General features: G+C 53.0%; 1 protein-coding gene and 1 pseudogene across 1 annotated transcript in view; one reads left to right on the top strand and one right to left on the bottom strand.

Annotated features, from left to right (window-relative positions):
- The first annotated feature begins 13,415 nt into the window (after positions 1 to 13,415).
- The window catches only part of LOC100848185 (protein EOLA1), a 43,334-nt gene continuing 34,273 nt past the window's right edge, over positions 13,416 to 22,476 (top strand). The window contains 2 exon segments of the mRNA XM_015461468.3: positions 13,416 to 13,506; positions 13,509 to 13,667. Coding sequence (XP_015316954.3) covers positions 13,416 to 13,506; positions 13,509 to 13,667 — 250 coding nt within the window.
- LOC107132005 (melanoma-associated antigen 8-like) lies at positions 20,988 to 22,066 on the bottom strand (annotated as a pseudogene).

Raw genomic sequence — 22,476 nt, 5'->3', positions numbered from 1 at the left:
CCTGCTGTGTCCCTGCCTCCCAACTGCCTGATCAGAGTAAATGCTCCTCTTCCTGTCCCCGATGCTACTATCTGAGCTCAGACTGCATGGCCTGGGGCCAGTGCTGTCAGCCTAGGTGCCCCCACCAGCCTGAACCCCTCCTGTCTCTCCTCCTCCCACCGGTGTTTCATATGCCATGGTTCTGTGTCACCCTGCATGCACATCTGTCCTCATCTGCCCCGGATGGAAAGCATAGCCGAACCCTCTCCTGTTTCAGCCCCAACGTGTCCATGGTGCCCTGGTGGGGCTTCCGGTGGTCCTAGGTCTCCTTCCTCATCGCCCAGCACTCTGGGTGGCTGTGCTGGCCATGCACTGTGCACAGAGCTCATCCGGGACCCAACACTTTCTCATGCAGTTCTGCCCCTGGACCACCGCTCCTCTTGTCCTGACCACCTACTGTCCTCCTTCCAGGCAGGACCATAACATCCTTTCTCCGTCCGCCCGAGTGTCAGGTGCTCTCATCTGGGAGTTCTGGGGCGCCCTGCGTCTTCTTGCAGCCTGCCTTTGCCCCCCTCTTCCTCCCAGGCTGTGGCTGCTGTGCACAAGTCTGAACCACGCCCCCCCACCCAGGGCTTTTGTCCAGTCCCAGAAGGAAGGCTGATGTCCCAGAGCTACACGGCTACACCTGGGCTTGTCCTGTGGGAGTCCAAGGCCTGGAACTGAAGCTAGGCAGGGACCAAGGGACTCACACGGACGTGAAGGAGCCCTCTCTCACAGGCAGAGTGCTGGACGCCAGGGCAGTGTCTCCTCAGGGACTGCTCGCCCCAGGTGCCAAGCCTGGGGATGGACTGCAGTCCCCAGTGGGGCACTTACCACTGGGGCACTTACTGCTCCGAGACAAGGCGAATACTGAGTCTGTCGCTAGCCTGCAAACAGAAGAGAGAAAATCTGAAACACAAAAAATCAAGACTGACTGATGATTCCTTGGGACTGGCCTTGTGTCCCTTGCCCCTTGACCCCCTCTGCTCAGAAAGCCCAGCCCAGGGGGTCCTCCCAAAGTGACTGCAGAGTCAGAGTTAACTGGGACTGTCACGTCAGTGTCAAGTTGACCCTGTATCTGGCAACATCCACCCCTCTGAAGGTCCCACCTCCCTACATGGGGTCACTGACCAAGAGCCTGAGGTCCCTGAAGGGCTGGGGTCATTCCCTTGTTTGTCTGCTGTGGTGCTGCAGCTTCCTTCCCCAGGAGGCCCACCCTATCCCTGTTCCTCGGTTCCAGATCTGAGAATTGGCTTGTGGGCCGAACCTGGATGAGGAATCTTGACCTGTTTACTGGGGTGGCTGCCCTTGGCCTCAGTGTCATTTTGGAGCGTACCTTAATCTGTTGCCCATCCATTGAGCCCCCAGGAGGCCATGTTGTACTGACCACCTGCCCTGCTCTGTGGGTCCGGTCTTCTGGGCGGCGGCAGCCCTCATCATGGCCCCTGGCTCCTGGCCACTCAGTGCGACCCTGCAAACTCTGCTGCAATCCCTGGGCAGTGGGGAAAGGGAGTGAGGAGTGTCGTCCGTCTCCTCCATCATGAGGCCCGGCGAGCCTGGCCTGTGTTGTGTGGTGACTTCGCTCTGCTTGGTGGCCGAGCAGTAGGTGACCACCTCTTCTCATGGTTCCTTGGTTCTCCTGCTGGTAGTGCTGTGGGTCCTGCCACACCTTGGGGCGGCGAGCTCCCCTGCTTCCTGGGAGGGAGGGCTCCAGTCCCGTTTGCTCCCTTGCGGGTGGGGGTGGGAGGGCACCAGCTCTTTATCCGGTGGGGGGATGGGCTGCTGCTGTAGGTTCAGAAGTTCAGAGATGTCTGGGTAGTCCTGGTCTTCAGGGGCCTGCCTCCCAGTCTCCCTGGCCTTCATGTCAGGGATGCAGGTTTTCCCAAGAGGACCTTTGATGCCAGTGGGTCAGGCCTGCCTTAGTGGAACGTTCAGTGTCTTTGAAGTTCAGCCAATCCTGTAGAATCCTGGGCTGATGTTTGTCCACTGTCTGAAGCTTTGTCAGATACCGGGGAGACCCTGGCTCCCCCGCCCCCAGTTCTCACTGTTCTTCACCCTGAGCTGCTCAGCCCCCTGTGGACAGCAGAGCAAAGAAGTCACTTCCCTCTATTTCCCCCTTGTCCAACACTCCTGGATCTTCTCACTTGCCAGAGAATTCCCCTCCCACTGCCAGCCCAATGAAAGTTCTAGCAGCTGGGCTGTGGCCTTGAGCCCAGGGCTGAGCGCACAGGATGGGTCCTCATAATCAGTGGGGCAGGGGATGTCAAACCCGTACCAAGGCCTCATCTCACCACCTCTCCTCAGACCACTCCAGAGCCAGCCTCCTCGGGATGGGTCCTTCCTGAGGCTATTCCCGGGGGTGGGGTGGGGGGGAGTTGGTGCTGGAGGCTGGCTGGGGACTCACCACCAAGGGGACAGGGAGCAGGCAGAGGTGGGCAGGGCATCCCTTCACCTGCAGTGTTTACCTGACTGTTCCTGCCAGTCCGTCGGGAGGTGCAGAGCACAGACAGGCATTGAAAGTGTCCACAGTGGGCCCTGGTGGTCGGGCCCTCACAGTTCCTGAGGCCCATGATCACTACTGACCGAGCAGGAGAACTGACAAAAGGAATTGGTGCCTGAGCGGTGGCCGTGTGTACACACAGGACGCCAAGGGCTTTGCCTGGGTGGCGCCACGCTCTGCCCTGCTCGCAGCCTGGTGGGAGGGGCTCTTGGCATCTTTCGCATCAGACAACTGCTGGGTTGGGCAGGACAACTGCTTCCAGTGCACTGGCCACCTGGCCATCAGCTAGACCTGGTGTAAGCACAGCCTGATGGGAGAGGGCAGGTCTGGGTGCCAGACTTCACGAGGCAAAGTGCATTCAATTCCAAGACACCCATCCTGCAAGAGGCTCCTCCACTGTACAGGACATCAGGTGTCCACTCACCCCTGCATCACTCAGGGCTGGGGGGTGGGGAGGCTGGAGCACATCTTCCAGGCAGATCTGTAAAGTGCAGAGCCTGAAACGAGGCAGAGGTTGGGGAGGATAAAGAGTGGGGAACCAACCACTGACTCACATCAAGGGCTTTTTAGATGGGAGTGTCATCTGGGCTGGGTCTCATAGTGAAGAGGGTCTCCTTGGCTGGGAAATGGGGGAAGGGCCCCCAGAAGGGTCAGACCCATGGAGGGAACTGAGCCCAGGTGTGTAGCTGGATCAAGGTCATGGGAAAGGGCCTGAGAGACTAGCCTGGGTCCCACTCAGGGGCGACTCTGAGTCATCTGGCCTTTGCCCTGTGTACAGTTGATCAATGCTCTCACTTGCAGTTTTAAAGGCAAGCCATGGCCTCTCTGCCTGAGAAGAATTCATTGATTCAGTCATTTGGTTAGACAGTGATTGGACAAAGCTTTGTGTGCCTCCCATACACAGGGTCAGGCAGCAGATAGACGAGGGGTGCACAGGTGAGTCAGGCGACCGGCATGGCTCTTTCCAGGATGAGTGGCTCTGGCAGCTGGTGCCTGTCCTCGTTGAACTGGGCATGGGCACCTTCTTCACAGGCTGACTTCTCCTGGCTTGTGATGAGGTCTCCAATTCTTGTTCTTGAATCCGGAAAGAGGTTTAGAGATATGACATTAGGTCTTTATGTTCTGAGAGTTATTGTCGGGAGATGGTTAGATACCATCACCAACTCTAAATTGCCTCTCTGCCTGAGAAGAATTCATTGATTCAGTCATTTGGTTAGACAGTGATTGGACAAAGCTTTGTGTGCCTCCCATATACAGGGTCAGGCTGCAGATACACGAGGGGCGCCCAGGTGAGTGCGTGAATTTGAGCAAACTGGGAGATGGTGAAGGACAGGGAAGCCTGGCGTGCTGCAGTCCATGGGATCACAAAGAGTAGGACACAACTTAGCGACCAAACACACACACAGGTGAGGGCGTTGGGCCCAGATTCTCCTGGCTCCCGGCAGAAGGTTGATTTGCCCCCTGTGGCACCCAGTGTCCCCCAGGCTGAGCAGAGTGGCTGCTGCTGATGCATTGTGCAGAGAAGGAAGACGTGGTGCAGGTTTGTCCAGACCAGCTCCCCAGTGGCCTGAACTGTGGCAGCTTCAAGCGCCAGGAGCAGTTTGGCAGTGTGGGCCCCTCGCTTACTGCCTTTGAAGGAGTAGTGCAGGCAGTGAAGACAAGATGATACGGGAGGCTGGCCTTGGCCTGCTGTATTGCCCACCTAGTGTTCCCAAATGGCACCTGGAGGAGGCTTTAGGAAAGGGGCCAGCTTCGCGTCTGAAATGAAACTAGAGTTTGACAGTAATGTGCTGCTTGCCCGTTGTGCCATCTGCTGGCCAGCTCTTCCAACTTACCTTTTTTTTTTTTTTTTAAATTGAAGTATAGTCAGGACTTCCCTCATAACTCAGTTGGTAAAGAATCCGCTTGCAATGCAAGAGACCCCAGTTCGATTCCTGGGTCGGAAAGATCCCCTGGAGAAGGTAAAGGCTACCCACTCCATTGTTCTGGCCTGGGAATTCCATGAACTGTATATTGTAGAGTTCATGGCGTCACAAAGAGTTGGACACCACTGAGTGACTCTCCCTCACTTTCACATAGTTGATTAACAATGTTGTGCCCATCGTTTCTGGTGTACATCAAGGTGATTCACTATATAAATACTTTCAGATTCTTTTCCATTATAGGTTATTGTATATATTGATTATAGTTCCCTGTTCTATACAGTAGGACCTTAATTATGTATTTTATACATTTTTGTTCAGTCGCTCAGTCATGTTCAACTTTGTGACCCCATGGACTGCAGCATACCAGGCTTCCCTGTCTTTCATTCTCTCCCAGACTTTGCTCAAACTCATGTCCATTGAGTCAGTGATGCCATCCAATCATCTCATCCTCTAGCACCCTCTTTTCCTTCTGTCTTCAGTCTTTCCCAGCATCAGGGTCTTTCCCAGTAAGTTGGCTCTTCACATCAGGTGGCCAAAATATTGGAGCTTCAGCTTCAGTCCTTCCAATGGGTGTTCAGGGTTGATTTCTGTAGAATTGACTGACTTGGTCTCCTTGCTGTCCAAGGGACTCTCAAGACTCTTCTCCAGCACCACAGTACTACTGTTTTATACATAGTAGAGTGTATCTGTTAATCCCAAACTCCTAACTTATCCCTTCCCCTGATTTTCCCCTTTGGTAATAAAAAGTTTATTCTCTGAGTCTGTTTCTGCTTTGCAAATAATTTCATTTGTATCATCTTTTTAGATTCCACATATAATTAATATCATAGGACATCTGTCTTTCTCTTTCTGACATACTCCACTCGGTATGATAATCTCTATGTCCACTCATGTTTCTGCAAATGGTATTACTTCATTATTTTTCATGACTGAGTAGTATTCCTCTGTGTGTGTGTGTGTGTGTGTGTGTGTGTATACCACATCTTCTTTATCTTGTTTATCTTTTGATGGACATTTACATTGCTTCCATATCTTGGCTATTATAAATAGTGCTGCAATGAACATTGGAATGCATGTATCTTCTCAAACTAGAGTTTTTTCCTTTCCAGTTATATATTCAGGAGTGGGATTGCTGGATCATATGGTAGTTCTGTTTGTAGTTGTTTGAGGAACCTCCATACTGTTCTTCACATTGAGTATACCAATTTACTTTTCCACCAACAGTGTACAAGGGTTCCCTTTTCTATGCACCCTCTCCAGCATTTAGTCTTTGTAGGTTTTTTGATGATGGCCATTCTTTCCAGTGTAAGATGATACTTCATTAGAGTTTTTATTTGCATTTGTCTGATAATTAAGAACATTGAGCATCTTTTCATGTACCTTTTGGCCATCTGTGTCTTCTTTGGAGAAATGTCTATTCAGGTGTTCTGACCATTTTTTGATTGGATTGTCTTTTTTTTTTTTTTTTTGCAGCTTCAGTTTTAATTAAACGTGGTTAGCAATAAGAGCTTCCATGGCAGAAAGCTCCAGGCAGTGCTTGGAGGGTGTGAATATAAAAATGAGGTGCTAAACCTAATATGTAATACATTGTAAAGTATACTGTTTCCTTTTCCTCCTCTGACCATTTCTACCTTCTTAATCCTTTTAACTTTCCCAAGGCATGGAGATGTCAGATACATAGCAATGGATATTAAAATGGATTCTTAACTCTCATTACCACAAAGATATAGCAGCTGAATTTGCATGTTCCGTGCCTTGAGCTTATACCAGGAGCTCAGGCATTGGCACAGAAGCCCATTGTTTGTATCCCATGGGTCCGTGAGGGTGGATGGCTCCTTTTTTGAGTGGATGTGTGTCCATGTAGCTCATAGGCTGGGCCAGTGCATAGGGCACACAGAGGGGCTGCCTATTTGTGCTCATGATGTGAATGACATAATCCAGAGCCTGGGCTTTTGGATCCAGGGACCTGGGTTTGGACATCAGCTCTTCTCCTGCTGTATAGCCTTGGCACTTGCTATCTCTGGGTGTCTCTCCTCTGTTGAAAACCAGGTAGCACAAGATGATGCTCGTGACACAGGGCTTTTCCAGGGCACAGCCTTGGACGTCATGATGTCTCCCACTGGGGCTGAGGGTCTGTCTTTGCTTCTACTTCTGCAGTTGGGAGGTTATTCCAGCCACACTGCCTATGAAGATTTTTCTTGATTCCCAGACTTGGTAAATTTCAGAATCCTCTAACAGTGTTCAAGGGACTCTAATGTGACCTTGGTGAAATTCCCTTATGCTATCTGGAAGTTGTCAGTTGTGCATGTAGAAAATGAGATGGTTGGTCCAGAACAGGGATTCTCCAACCTTTGTGTCCTTGGGATATCTGGCTGGCAGGTGGTGTGGGGTTCAGCCTCCCAAACAGATCAGAGGCAGGCTGCTCAGCTGAAGTGAGGCCTGCTCCCCAGCCCCCTCCTTCCTAATCTCTTCCTGGCCCACTCCTCATAGAGGCCCCCAAAAGGTGCCAGAGAACACAGTTTGAAAACTAGATCTGAGATTTTGGTGTGCATTCAGATCCCTCAGTGATCTTGTGGAACGTGGCTTCTGATTCACATGTTGAGGTGGACCTGAGATTCTGTGCTTCTGAACAGATCCCAATTGATGCCTAAGTGTCTGGTCCATGGATAGCATTTTGAAAAGCAAGGGTATGATCATAGACTGCCTTTGACCTTTCACATCCTTTGGTTCGGACTTCTTACTGTTACTTTGATTGTGTCATAAAATTGTTGAATGAATGTTTCTATTAAGGGCAACATCTTCAACTATACAAATCTGGAAACTGACCTGGGATATGAAGGAGACAGAAAGTATTTGTTTCTCAACTGTGAGTGTCTGAAACATCTGTAAAATATTTTCTGAAGAACACAATTTGGGTTAAGAAGCTGTTGCACTTTGTTAAGAAGAGTTGCACTTTGGTTTGGTTGTAGTCTGGATCATACAGAAAGTGTTAGTCGATGACTTGTGTCCAACTCTGTGTGACCCCACTGAGTGTAATCTGCCAGGCTTCTCTGTCCATGGAATTTCCCAGGCAAGAATACTGGAGTGGATAGCCATTCCTTTCTCCAGGGGATCTTCCCGACCTAGGGATCACACCTGGGTCTTCTGCATTGCAGGCAGATTCTTTACCATCTGAGCCACAAGGTAAGCTAATGGACACTTTTCTAAGGGAATTTCTGACAGAAACAAGTGACCTGCTTTCAGACCCTGGCTGAGGCCTGTCTCCACACTGTATGTCTAAGTGAAGGTTCAGAATTGTGGACAGCTGTTGGTGTGTCTGGCATCCATGTGCTTTCTTGATAATCTTAATGATGTGGCATCTAGAAAGATACCTTCATGTAAGTGGCCTCCACCCTTTCTGTCCATTGCTGAGTTGAGTGCTCCAGGTTCAGAGTTGGTAGAGTGTTCTGTCTTCGGCACTCTGTTGGGACTCCTCTGGTGTGTGTCCAGAAGACCGGCTGCTTTGACAGACCGTAGGGCTTTGCTTGTCAATCTTTGTCTGTTTCAATTCAGTAACATCATGGCTAAGGTGAGGAACCCACTTTAGCAAGGAGACAAAAGCCCAGTTGCTAGAGTAGCCAGTGTGTTGAAATGTCAGGTATCCTTTGTGGAATATGGCAGGAGAACAGTGTGTGCTCGGTGGCATTGCCCGAGCCCTTCATTAAGAAGGATGACCACTTTCCCATGGGGTGGAGGTGGCATGTGCACCATCTGAGGAAGCAATTGAGACTGAACACCAGGGAGGCTGGATCCAAACACAGAGGTGTTCCTTAGGTGGTCAGTCAGTGAAGAGAACAGTCTAGGGGATGTGTGTTCCCAGGACTTGTCAATGGGCTTCTTTAGCATCAGGCACCTGGGAAGCCCAGACGGAGTGTGCCCAACCGCCCCCTCCTCCAGACGCTGACAGTATGGCGACTGGTCCATCAATAGCTCTGTCAGTGGCCACCGGTCACCTTCTTTCCTTCATTAATCCCCTCACTCTCTGGTGTGTGAGCACCTCCTTGGTGCCTGGCATTGGGTCTACAAGGGTGGAGAAGATGGGGAACTTGCTGACAAGCCCCAGACAGGTGGACAGAAAGGCGCAGCTCCTAGAATCTGGAATCTCTGCGGAGGGATGCCAGGGATGGTTGCCGGGGGCCATAGGGCTCAGTGTGTGTCTGGGGTACCGATCCAGAGTGCATTGCCTTCCCGTCACATCCCCAGAGCATTTGGGTCACCGCAGGTACATGTGGAGGGCCCGTGCCTAAGCCTTCCTTGCACACCTTTGATGAAGCACGAGAGTCTTTTTTTCCAGCCACCTCTCTCCCACTCAGTTCCCCCTGGCATAAAATCAGCAGTTAGGAGTAGAGGAGCCTCAGATAGAATCCTTAAGAAGAAGTGTCTGGAGGAATACCCTGCTTGTCCAGTACTTTCTGAGCTCTCTTAAACCCAGGGCCTTTGCTGACATGACACGGGCAGACTACTAATTGTTCTTTGGCCCCTGTGACCCAGGCCACCCTGGTAGCATAAGCACAAATCCTAAAATACACCTTTCCCCAAGGCAACCCCTGACTCCCACAACTTGGTGTTCGAGTGCCTGCAGCTCTCTGGCCTCATCTTGCCCGTCTGTCAAATGAGGTCAATGAAAACAGTTCTGGGCCCAGGCTCAGCTGTCATTCTCCACACTTCTCAGGGCTCCGACCCCCACCACGGGCCTTCCTCCCTTCCTTGAAGCAGCACTTCCCCCTGTCTCCCCGATGGTCATGGACTCGCCTCCACTCCCACAGCCTGCTCCCAGCGTGCCCAGCCCTTCACACTGCTGCTTTGGCAGATCCCTCTCTCCTTGCTTCCTGTGTCCTCCTGAAGCATCTGAGGCTGACTTCAGGACTGTTCCTTCCTCCCCACAACTTCCAGAAGCCTCTCTGTAGTACTCTTTTTGTGAAAGGATACTTTGGGTGATATGTATGTGTGTGTGTGTGTGTGTGTGTGTGTGTGTATGTTTGTGTGCAACATTCCAAAGCCCTCTCTATAGTACTCTTTTTGTGCAAGGTTACCTTGGGCAGTTTCTGGTGTGTGTGTGTGTGTGTGTGTGTACAAGGTTAGTTTGGGTGGTTTCTGTGTGTGTGTGTGCACACATTCACATGGAACCTTTCAGAACTCTGTCTATAGTATTCTTTTGGTTGAAAGTTACCTTGAATAGTTTCTGTTTGTGTGTGCATGTGCGTGCGTGTGTGCATGCACTGTTACCCCAGCTAGACTGCAAGCCCTCTGAGGATAAAGACCCCACTCTACTTACCTTGGTACTGTCCCCAGAGCTGCCTGTGCCAGAGGAGACACTTACTAGGTGCTGGCTATTGGCTTTGAGTCACTTGGCACTCATCAACTCTGCTGTACCACTCTGGATTCAGCAGGTGATGAGATGGGCCCTGCCCAGGCATCAGTGTGTGCAAGGCAGGTAAGCAAGGCAAGTATGTCAGTAATCTCATTGGACGCAGGACCACTCCCTGTAGAAACATCTGAAGTGCTAGGATGCCTCTCCCTGCGAGAAGAGGAAGGCGGGCTCTGAGTGGTACACTGCAGAGTGGGTGGGGTGTGGATGGTAGCGAGACAGGAGTCCATCCCCAGGGACCAGTCCTGACTCTAGCACTTGTGACCTGCTCCCTGTCCCCATAGAGGGTGAGGCCTGGAACATGGGACATAGGAGGTCCTTTCAAACTCGCCACACATTGGATGCTATGACTGTACCATCCGGGAATTCAGTGTTGACAGACTCAGAGGGTTGTCTTTGTCTTTGTCTTTTTGGTTTCTGCGTTGCTTGACTTAATTCTGTGCTGGCTCAGCATGGTTCTTCTCTGATGCTGGCTCAAGAAGCCCGCCTCCCTGAACTGCTTCCTCTTCCTACCACTCAGTGTCTACCCAACATCATGCCTGGTTTCTCACCTCAGCCATGGAGGAAAGACAGCTCCATACATTGGGTCCTTGTGTGTTGTCCCAGCTCAGGCTGTCATTCTATTCCTTAGGTCACATGCTAGTCACTCATTCCCAGGTTTTTTTTTTTTTTTTTTAATTTTTTGAGCCCTCAGTAAATGTAGATGACTTTTAAAATTTTACTTATTTCTTTTGGCCCTGATGTGAGGCATGTGGAATCTTAGTTCCCTGGCCAGGGATCGAACCCATTTCCCTGCAGTGGAAGCAAAGAGTCTAACCACTGGACCACCAAGGAAGTCCCACTCCCGGGTACTTTTGCATTCAGGTTATCTGGAATTCATCCTGATTGCCTTATCCTTGCTTCTGGTTAGACACCCTCCTCCCTTCTGCCTTGTTGTCTGAGTCACAAGCCTTTTCTCAGTGTTTGGTTTCCCTTCTGTAAGTCTCTGGACCAGACAGAGATAAACAGCAAAGCTAATGAAGTTTAACATTAAGCTTCAGAGTCATTGGCATTTCCAGGTCTGGAAGAGGCCCTAGCATTATGGTATATGCCAGTCGTCTGGTTTGTAAAATCAACGAAAGGTGGTTTAGCCACAGTTGGCTCAGGGCATCTCTGTGTCCATTCTGCTGCCACCATCCCTCTTGCTCTTGTATTGGGTGGCTATACAGTGACCATGGGCATATTGGGAATCTGGCTAAGGGGAGATTAAATCAGGAGAAAGTAGTTTGGATTTCGAGAAACATATTTTAGGAGCTCCCAACCAGTTCTGTACACATTCAAGTTATTCCTAGCTATCCTGTATTGAAATAGCTTCCAGGAATACTCGAACTTATAGTGCCTGTGTATCAGGACAAGAGGTGTGAGGTTGGAGGGAACATTGTGATATGTTCACCCAGTGAAGAGGGTGACCCTTTGTCACCCAGCAGGTAAAGGTTCAGTGGGATGATGATGCTCGGGGCCAGCCAGTGTGGAGGACATGGCACACTTGACTGCGGTTGGGGGAGTGGACACTGCGGATCCTTTGCAGAAGGGCATTTGCTGGCATGTGTCAGCACCTTGGGTGTGTGCCCTATACCCCGGGCATCTTCCTCTATGGTTCTTCAGTCAGTGAGTGTGTGGTCACGTCAAGTGGTTGTATTGGCACAATGAGTTTTCCCTTCCCTTCCATCAGGAAGGAAGAGTCAGTAACTTGTGGGACCCCCGACACTGGGAGGTGAAAACAGACACATGAAGATGTGCAGACATGGAGGAGTGTGCCTGAGATGCTGGGAGTGGAGAAGTCATCCCTCAACTCCCCATTTGCCCCTGCAGAGAGATGTACAGACAGGGCTGACCTTCTGTCTTCATTTGCCAGCAGTCATGTCAGGATTGCATTGGGTGGCTCACACTACAACTGTGTTGGTTCAGGAGGCCGGCAGCCGAGGTTGAGGTGTCGGCTGATGTTGGTGCTCGTGAGGGCTGTGGTGAGAGTCTGTCCCATCTCTCCCCCTCACTTCCGGGGCATTGCTGGCCATGGTGGGTGTGTCTGGGCTTGAAGAGCTGCACCTTCCTCTTCACCCCAGTTCTCCTGTGTACCTGTCTGTCTCTAAATGTGTCCTTTGTATGGGGGCAGCCATTCTGTTAGAGGAGGGTCCATCCTAATGAGCTCACTGGACCTCCATCAGCTCTGTGAAGACCTTTCCTTTGTCTGTAAGGTCACACCGAGGTACTCGGGATTGAGACTCCAGCACCTGGATTTGAGGGAATGCAATGTATTCCTCACACCCTACAAAGGTTCTGAGGTAGGAACACACTGGGATGTTCCAAGGATGGAATGATGGCCTTCATAGCTACCGGGGGTGAATCCAGGGGTGAGGAGAGTAGACTGCCAGGGCAGGAGCCAGATCACATGGGGCCTCGTGGGCCTGTGAGAACTGTGGCTCTGTTGTGCTCAGGGAAGGGAAGGCCCAGGAGGCCCTAGGATGGGTTCCTCTGGGACCTTGTCCCTGTCTTCACAGCCACATGGAAACAGAGGCTCCCTGAGAGGTGCTGAGATCCTGCTGAGGTTCAGGCCCATGGCTCTGCTCCTCTGCCTCTACCCCGATCCAGTGAACAGGGACCCCCCGCTCCAAGTACAACGAAACAAGTGAGAATGGATGTGTATGTGGTCAGGTCCCCTGCAGTCATGGGCTATCTCTATCTCTCAGCACCTCCTCAGCTGTGGAATGAGGTGACAGTAACCTAGTGGATTATTTGAGGTTTGAATTCTGTGATTCCTGCAAGGTGCTGTCCCAGGCCCTGGCAAGGACATGGAGCACGACTGTCCCAGAAGTTCCTACTTTCCGTTTTTTTCTGTAGGTTCCGGGCAGGGGCCGGGACATCTGCTGACAGTGGAGACCGTGGTGTGGGAAGGGTTGGGAGGAAGGTGGCTTCCAAAGGTGAGGGGAAGACACCTGGCAGGGCCGTCTGAGGTCCAGGGTGCCCCAGGGCTGAGGCCAGATTGGTTAGCACAAATCGGCCCTCAGAAGCCCTGGGCTAAGATGGGGGATCTGCAGAGCATGGGCAGGCATGGGGGCCGGGGAGTTGAGGGCTGCAGTGGGGGCCAGGGGTGGGGGAAGCCAAACCCGGGACTGTGCCTGTCTGTGCTGGGAGAGGACCAGAGCCCGGCCACTGGGCTGTGAAGCCAGGGGACCCACCCTCCCTCCTCAGTGCTCCAAGGGTGTTGAGACTCTCTGTCTTGGAACTCACCTTGTACCTCTCTTCTGCTGTCCTGCCCTCCTTCCTGACCTCCCCACAGACTGCATGTGATGACCAGGTCCTCTGGGTCACCACCCCCTGTCAGCAGACCACGTGGTGATGGATGGAAAGAGCCAGCCCTCTGTGACCCTCCCCTCTGTGTCAGCAGGCTTGGCTGTTGCTTGGGCACGTGAGGCTGAGGTCCCGCCTAGGGCTGTGAGCTTGGAGGCCTCTGTGTCACGCTCTTGGTCTTTGTGGTTCTGTGTTCTGCAGCCACGTGAGGCAGTGGGAGCCCTGGGAGCCCTGGGAGATGAAGTTCGGCTGTCTGTCCTTCCGACAGCCTTATGCGGAATTAGTCTTAAGTGGTGTCAAGACCCTGGAAACTCGGTGCCGGCCTATGCTATGCAGACCAAGCAATGTACCCTGGCCGTCCACATCAGGCACCTGCAGTGAGAGGACATGTCCTGGAGGGAGCTGTTGGAGCAGAGGCTGGGGATGAGCCCCACCTGGATCCGAGCCTTGCTGCGGGATGGGGACCAGTTCAGCTGCAGAGTGACCATGGGCAAGTGAGGATCGTGGGGCAAGCGCCCTTCCCCGTGCTGCCTAGACAGCCCCCGGCACTTCCCTGGATCTCAGCTGGGTTGTGCTCATTTGTTTTCTGTTGAACCAGTTTGTGGGGGTGGGGTGGGCTAGGGTTTCTTCAGAGGGGCAGCAAGGGTACGTGGCCTGGGAGATGGTGGCACAAGTTGCCTGACCACCACTCTGGGCCTCAGTCCCGGTTGTGCTCTGAGGCAAATGTGGGTCCAGGTCTGCACGTGGCACTTGTCTGTGTGTGTGTGTGTGCGTGTGTCCATGTGTGTGTGTGTGTGTGCCCGGCAGAGACCATGAGAGGCAGCACGACACCCAGCCTGGGTTCCCCAGCCCCACTACCTGCAGCTGGGCCTGAGCAAGTCCCCTGACTCCCCAGGGGTGAGGCCCCACAGCAGCACCTCTCTGCTGGTGAGTCGAATGGGGACCTGATGCCCACAGGCTCCCCACTGGGGCCCTCCTACTCTGTCCCTGCAGCCTGCAGTGGGCAGCCTGAGAGCTGCCCGTGGCCTGGTGGGTTCATGGAGCACCAGGCCTCTCCCTTTCATTTCGCTCCGTCCCTCGATCGGCCTCGTCCCGAATTCCCTTTGCTGAGGTGAGCCCATCTGAAAGGCTCAGACAGAGGACCCAGTTCACCCCGGGTCCCCTCTGTGATACGGTCTTAGTCTCTAGCAGGAATGACTTTGAATCACCTTGCTCTCCTTCTGTGTCCTGTCTTTGTACACAGGTCTTATGGACGTTGGGGACACTTTGCTGTGCCCATAAAACCTAGGACCCATTGAGGTGGAGGAGCTGGAGAATCAAGCCCTGCTACCCAACCTGCAACAGAAGTACCTGACTGTGCTCGCCGACCCCCGCTGGAGGCTGCAGCCTGTCCCAGGGAGGGCCAGGAAAGACATCTTCCAGGTAGATACCCTCAAGCACCTGATCCCCTTTGTGGGGGAGGCCTGTCCAGGCTGGGCTGTCGAGGGGAGGGTGACAGAGAGACCAGCTCATGGTGACACCGTCCAGTCACAGCTGTGCCCTGTACGTGCCCATCTGGTTTGGTCTGATTCGGCCCCGCCCTGGGGTGTGCTGCCCACTTGGTGGGGGTTCGGGGTCTGGTACTCCTCTCATGTGGTTTTGCTCTTGACTCAGGGAGAGTCTTTGGGACTTTGACCTTTATGAAAAGATGGCATCGCCACTCGTTTTGGCCCTGCTGGGTCTGGGTGCTTGAGAGAAATGTGTTGTTAGGAAACCGGTTAGTGTTTTTCCCTCTGTGCTCTGGTCCAAACTCCCTGTTTTGGAACAGTGTCCAGAGGGTGATGGGGGAGCCCGGGGGCTGGGCTGAGCATCGGCAGGCAGAGAGGCCCGCAGGCCCAGAAACAGGCAGCAGTCTGTCCTTGCAGGCGACCCTTGTCCTGCTGTAAAGTGTCCCTTGGCTCACAAAGCATGTGTGTTGGACATGGTGCCTGGTGGCCGCACGTCCAAAGACAGGCTCCTAAATACAGTTGTGAGGGCAGAGCGACAAGGGCTGGTGTTCACCTTGTGGAAACTTTGTACTTGTCTTTGGGTTTGGGGTCATGTGTTTTCAAGGCCCTTGGCAGTGGCGTGACTGTGTTTTCCGGTGAACCTCTTGGGGAGGCCCCTGGATCAGGAGCTGGAGACACTCAGCTGCTGATCAGAAACTTGTGGCATCATTGGGGGACTCATAAGGAGCCTTTTTTGCTTTAGGGTGAATGACTCATGGGAGGTGACACCCCAAAGGTCAGGAACCTGGCTGGGCTGTCTACTGAGTGGCAGCCCAGGTCAAGGTGTCAGCAGACATTGGCTCTCATGAGGGCTGTGGAGAGAGTCTGTCCCATCTTTCCCCCTCCTCACTTCCGGGGCTTTGCTGGCCATGGTGTGCATGTCTGGGCTTGGAGAGATCCTCTTTTCTCTTCATCGTGAGTTCTCCCATGTGCCTCTCTGTCTCTCAGTGTGTCCTATGTATGGGGACAGCCATCGTGTTAGAGGAGGGTCCATCCTAATCAGCTCACTTGATCTCCATCAGCTCTGTGAAGACCTTTTCTTTGTCTGTAAGGTCACACCAAGGTACTTGGGATTGAGACTCCAGGACTTGAGGGACATGATGTGACTCCTCACACCCTACAAAAGTTCTTAGGCAGGAACACACTGGAATGTTTCATGGATGGAAGGATGGCCTTCATGGCTACCAGGGGGAATCTAGGGGCGAGGAGAGCAGGCCACCAGGATAGGAGCCTGATCACGTGGTGCCTCGTGGGCCTGTGAGAACTGTGGCTCTGTTGTGCTCGGGGAAGGAAAGGCCCGGGAGGCCCTGGGCTGGGTTCCTCTGGGACCTTGTCCCCATCCTCATAGCCATGTGAAATGGAGCCTCCTTGTGAGGTACTGAGACCCTGCTGAGGTTCAGGCCTATGGCTCTGGTCCTCCCCTCCCCCCTCCAGTAAACAGGGACCCTTCCTCCAGGTACAAGGAAAAAAGTGAGGACGGAGGTGTGTGTGCTCAGGTCCCCTGCAGTCATGGGCTATCATTCTATCCCTTGGTGCCTCCTCAGCAGTCGAATGAGGTGACAGTAACCTAATGGGTTATTTGGTCCAGGGTGGCCCCAGGGCCAAGGCCAGACAGGTTAAAATGGATCTGCCCTCAACAGCCCTGGGCTAAGATGGGGGATTTGCAGAGCATGGGCAGAGATGGGGCTGGGAGCTGAGGGGTCTTTGTCAGCTGTGGCTTGGGACACTCGTGTGGTGTACACACAAGCCCTCATGATGTCTAAGGCCTGCCTTTCTCAGCCTTGCTTTCTTGTCCCTGTGCTTGGCATCCCCACTCTGGTGTCCCCAGTTCAGAGACCTTCCAGCTGCTCTTCTTCCTCTCTGAGGCTGGGGAGACCTGGAGCCTCGGGGTTCTGCCCATGTTATCTGCCCTCCCATATCAGAGGAGGCTCTTGTAGCGTCCTTATCCCAGTGGGCACTGGGGCCATTCAGTCAAACACTCCATCTCTGAGGCCATTCAGTCAAACACTCCATCTCTCCTGCTCGGAGAGGAGCTGGTCAGCCTGGCAGGTTCAGCCTGCTGGTCAGCCTGGCAGTTGGGCAGGAGGTCCCATGGCAGCAGCAGGGACAGGGCACCACCCTCAGGCAGGAGGCGCTGGGACTGGACAGAGATGCAGGCCCCTGGCAGAGTCAGTTCCCAGCAAACCCCAGAGAAGCCCCACAGTGCTTCTGATTCCCCTTGTCCCCTTCCTTCCACGGGCCTGATTTTGTCACCTCAGAGGCATCGTGTAGCACTGAGAAGAGGAAGGCAGGAAGGTAGGGCCACAGCCTGGGGTGGACAGGCAGGGTGGGGGCTCCAGAGGAATTGAGATCAGGGCTCTGAGCCCACCCCAGCCCAGTCCTGGGAAGATGCCCAAGGGCTGTAGCCTCAGTTCTTCATCTGGGAGGCGAGTGGGTGTGAGGAGCCCCGTGTGTTGGGCTGCAGGATACATGTGAGGGACGACACAGAGCTCAAGGCCTGGCGGCTGTTAGCCCTGTGATGACGAGGCAGGAATTTCTCACACTGTTGCCCCCAGACACTCCTCCAGTAGGTGGAGTTGGCTGCTTTGTGGTCCAGGACAGGTCAGAGGATATGCACCTCAATAGGATGTTTCATAAATAAAACTAAGAAACTTTTCTAGTTAGACCATAGTGGAACATAGTGTTAGTCACTCAGTCATGTCTGGTTCTGCAACTCCATAGACTGTAGCCTGCCAGGCTCCTCTGTCCATGGAATTCTCCAGGCAAGAATACTTGAGTGGGTTGCCATGCTCTTCTCCAGGGGGATCTTCCTGACCCAGGAATTGAACCCAGCTCTCCCACAATACAAGCAGTTTCTTCATTGTTTGAGCTACCCAGTAACCCCATTTCCAGTTAGAGGACCTGTGAAATTTGGGTGTGGAGGAGTGTTCCAGCAGGACCCAAGCTGCTCTCGGAAATAGAAGCAGGAACCACTCTTTGCCTGTGTCCCAGCTGTTCTTCCATCCCAACCCTTATTTTCATCATTGCAGTGCCAATAAATGCCGAGTCTTTGATTACAATGCCCAATGAAAATCAAGATAATTAAAAGCTAGTTAACACCTTGAGACCTGGGTCCCTGGGACCAGGAAAGAGAGGGTCAGCCCATGGATTTCTGGGCATCACTTCAAGGGAGTTTGACAGGAGTTCTGCAGGATTCCTAGCAGATAATGGGTAGAAAACACCTGCGCCATCCTTGTGGTCAGCAGAAAAGTGAGAAGAGCCAGGACCCCTTCCATCCTGCCCCAGAAACAGATCTCTCTGGGGTTTATCTAAGATCCAAAGGGACACCTTACAGCAATGTCTCATTTCCCCTCACTCCCACGACGAACCTCATGTGACCGTGGCTCTCAGACCATTGCTCCAGGTGTGGGGCTGTCCTGCTTCTCCCAGTGTCCCCACTGCTAACACAGGGCTTTTCATGGAGCAAAGGCTCCATAAAGGTCTTCATAATAAATGAGCCAGTGAGCAGGGGCTGCTTGACTCAGATTACTTGCCACTTCCTTTGATAATCCGGGCAAATCCAAATGAACAGAGATCCCTTAGCTGTACAAAATGACACACAACAAGTATAAGAAGCAAAAATTCAGTACTATCACTTTTTATTTTCTAATTCTTCCACCAACTATGTCACTGCTAAATAAATGCACATTTCCAAAATCATTCTAATTCTAATTCCATGTTATCTTGTGCAGGACCACAAAATAAAATGGAAGCGTTCCCAATCTCTTTTACAAAAGAGAAAAAACTCTTGTTCTTGAACTGGCTGGGTACAAACACACGGTGATCAATGTCACTGACACAGTTAGATACTGGGATGCATCGTCTTCTATAAAAATGAATAACATTTGAAAAATTCCTCAAGAAAAGAGAGATGAGTCTCCGTGTCATTGTAGAGAAAAGGAACACAAAGATGCCACACACTGGGTTCCCCCAGTGGGCCCGGGCTCTCACTGCTGAGAAGGCTGACCGCCCCCTCTTCAATCACAGAGGGAAGGATCACCTCCCTTCCTGCACCCCCCAGGACAAGCTGCTGGATGTGGGCCTGGAAGGAGCCTGGCTGCTGCTCTGGCTCAGAGTCACCATTCCTCCTCCCTCGCAGCCTCTGCAGAGGGGGTGGAAGGAGCTGGAACCCCTTCAACCGACTCTGTCCAGATACTCCAGGACTTTAAACTTGCTGGTCTCTGCATAGGCCCAGGAAGCCCACAGGAACTTGTATCGAGCAGGGCCGTTGTCAGGCACCTACCGGTATTCCAGGTACCCCTCCCGCACCCACACTTGGGTCAGCAGCTCCCTGGGATCCCCATACATGTAGTGCTCCCTCCCAGGACACCCCCATCCTGCTGAATGCTTCCCAGACCTCCTCCTCAGGGGCACGGTTGTCTTCCACAGTGATCAGGCACAGGATCACCACCAGGAGGCCGGCCTTGGGCAACCCCTGCCCATCCCTCAGCATCTCATTGAGGGTGAGGCCCAAGGTGGGGACCAGGATATAGGTCTGCTCACTCTGATCCACCTCCTTCATCTCCAAACCAAAGATCAGCTGCAGGTACTCTGAGGCTTGACCGAGGACCACCAGGAAGTAGTCCTGGTAATCTTTGAGGACACTATTCAGCACTTCTGCCTTTGTGATCGGCTCCTTGGCAAGATACTTGCTGAGCAGGAATCACACCAGCTCTTTCTTCTTCACCCATAGTGCATCTTGGAGCAAGGACTTTGCATCTTCCTGGTCACGTGAGGTGTCTGGCACTTCATCTTGTCTGCTGAGGCCATGGTCTTCAGACTGGCTCCCAAGATTGGCAGCCATGGCAGTGGGAGAGGAGCAGACACCTAGAGGGCTCTGGGGGAAACTGGTTGTTGCAGTAGCAGCCACCTCCTCCAGGGTGCCCCAGACTGGGAGACAGGGAGAGGAGGAAGCTGCATCTCTTTCCTTCATCTGCTCCTCCTCCTCCTCACCCCAAGTGAACTTTGCCACCATCAGACCCTCATCCTCTCTTGGATCCTGAAAGACTCTCTCAGGCTGTCAAAGCTCATGCATCCCAGGCATGATGACCAGGGTCGAACTGCAGACAGGAGTGAGGCAGGGGGACAGATGGGGACCCCAGGTCTGCAGGAGAGGGGGGTTGTGAGCAGCCTCATATGAGAAACCCAGCCTGGGCGGTCTGACTCAGGCCACTTACAGGTCTCCTCTTGAGAGGTGCTCTCAGGCCTCATAGAGGAGCTCCTCCAGATTGGCCTGATGCCTGGCTACCCGAAGGAGGATGGGAGGTGGCCCCCCAGGTTGCAGTCAGCACAGAGTGAGGTTCTGGGTCTGACGTGCTGTGGGAATTAGGTAGGACCTTGTGGGCTCTCCTCTGTGCTGGGATGGGAAGCCCCTGGTGCACACTCAGAACACCGTCCTCACCTTGACTCCTGGCACTGCCTGGACCTCCTCTGGTCTCTGACCTGTGGACACGGGCCACAGACCTCCGCCTTCACCTCTTGGTTCCTGGAGCTCCTGTATCAAAAATGGAGGGGGCACCTAGGGGGTAGACTGTGGCACAGACTTGAGCCTCCTGTGCTGGTAAAAGGGGTGAACTCTACGAGGTCCCCCAGTTATGGGGTGGCTGGTCCCCTCTGGACTCCCTTGTATTGCCCACTGTTCCCCTGGCATGGCCTGGTCCCTCCCCTTTGGGGGCCTGCAGGGAAACTCAGAACAAGACCTGAGTCTGAACAGAAAGCACTGAGGGCTCCCACGTGTGGTGTCACCTGTCCAGGGCCTTCGGCAGGTCCTAGGCTGGGGAGATGCTCAGTGCTCACCTCCTCCTCACATCCCACCTGGCCTCCTAACACTGACCCCAGAGGTGGGAGGGAGGTCTACTCAATACTGCTTCAGGGTCTCGAGAGTCCATCCTCTGCAGATCTGAAGCTTCCACCCTCTGCCCTAACACCTCACCTCCTGAAGTTCTGTGGAATAAATGAACCAGTGAGAAGGGGGCTTATTAATCTCATCAATTTTCTCCTAGTTTCTTAAATAACAACCTGGCAAAATCCAAGTAAACAGATGCAGATTAGCCGTAGAAAAGGACAGTCAAAACCTATAAGAAGTGAGAATTCACTACAACTGTTTTTTATTTTCCAATTTTTCCACCAACTATATACTGCTAAGTAAGTTCACATATCCAAAGTATTTGTAATTCCAATTCTTTATGATCTTGCTCAGGGTCACAAAATAAAATAGGAGAGTTCCCAATCTCTTTTACAAAACAGCAAAACTCTGGTCCTTAAACTGGCTAAGTACAAATACATGTGGGATCAATGTAATTCACAAAGTTAGATACTGAAGTTTATTAAGGCTTAAGCTGAAAAAACACATTTGAAAAATTCCTAAAAAACAGAGATGATTTTCCATGTCATCACAGAGAAAAGGAACACAAAGCTACACACCGGGTTCCCCCAAGTGGCCCAGGCCATCACTACTGAGAAGGCTGACCGCTCCCTCTTCAATCACAGAGGGAAGGATCAGCTTGGCTACTTTTATGGGTCAGGGCTCCTATTCCTCCTCCCTCACAGCCTCTGCAGATGGGGGTGGGAAGGCCCTGGAAAACCTTTGGTTGTCTCTGAGCAGATACTCCATGACTTCCTACTTGCTGGTCTCTGCATAGGCCCAGGGACCCTACAGGAACTCGTGTCAAGCAGGGTCGTTGTCAGGCACCTGCCAGTACTCCAGGTACCCCTCCCACACCCACACATGGGTCAGCAGCTCTCTGGTATCACAAAAGACACAGTGCTCCCTCCCAACAAACATCCCCATTTGCTAAGTGCTCCCCAGACCTCCTCCTCAGGGGCACGGTCTCCATTCCACATGATCAGGCTGAGAACCAGCACCAGGAGGCAAGCCTTGGGCATGCTCTGCCCACCGCTCGGCATTGCATCGCAGGTGAGGCCGAGGGTGGGGACCATGATGTAGATGTGCTCCGTGGGGTCCACCTCCTTCAGTTCCATGCCACAGACCGGCTGCAGGCTCTCCGAGGCTTGGCTGAAGACCACCGACAACTGTTCCTGGTTATCCCTGAGGACCTTCTTCAGCATTTCCATCTGGGAGGTCAGCTTCTTGGCTCGATACTTGAGGAGCAGGAACGTCACCATGTTCCTGTCACCATCTCATTAAGAGTTTCCTGGGGCAAGGCCTCCACAAGCGTGGAGCAGGAGATAGAGGGGATGAGGCCAAGGCAGATGCAGCCTTCCCCGCCTCAGTCCCCAAGAGCTGCACCTCTTCCGGGCCCTGGGCCTCACCTGGGTCCTGAAGGTTTTCCTCAGGCTTGCTTGGCTTGCTCAGCTCACTCATCTTGACCATGAGCATGATGCCTGGGATCAAACCACAGACAGAAGTGAGGCAGGGGGACAGATGGGGACCACCTGCCTGGAGGAGAGAGGGGGTGTGAGCAGCCTCGGCTGAGAAACGCACCCTGGGCGGTCTGACACAGGCCACTTACAGGTCTCCCCTTTAGGGGTGCTCTCAGATCTCACAGGGGCGTGCCTCCAGAGTGGCCAGCCCCCTGGCTACTTGAAGAAGGAAGTGAGGTGGCTCACCAGGGTGCAGTCAACACAGCTTGAGATTTCCAGTGTGACAAGTTATGGGAATTAGGCCCTTGTGGGTTCCCCTCTGTTCTGGGATGGGGAGCCCCTGGTGCATACTCAGGCCACCCTCCTCACCTTGACTCCTGGCACTGCCTGGACCTCCTCTATTCTCTGACC

The sequence above is a fragment of the Bos taurus genome, chromosome X (assembly GCF_002263795.3).
Source record: "Bos taurus isolate L1 Dominette 01449 registration number 42190680 breed Hereford chromosome X, ARS-UCD2.0, whole genome shotgun sequence".
Taxonomy (NCBI): domain Eukaryota; kingdom Metazoa; phylum Chordata; class Mammalia; order Artiodactyla; family Bovidae; genus Bos; species Bos taurus.
The sequence above is the reverse complement of the archived record's forward strand: the minus strand, read 5'-3'. Positions and strand labels throughout refer to the sequence as shown.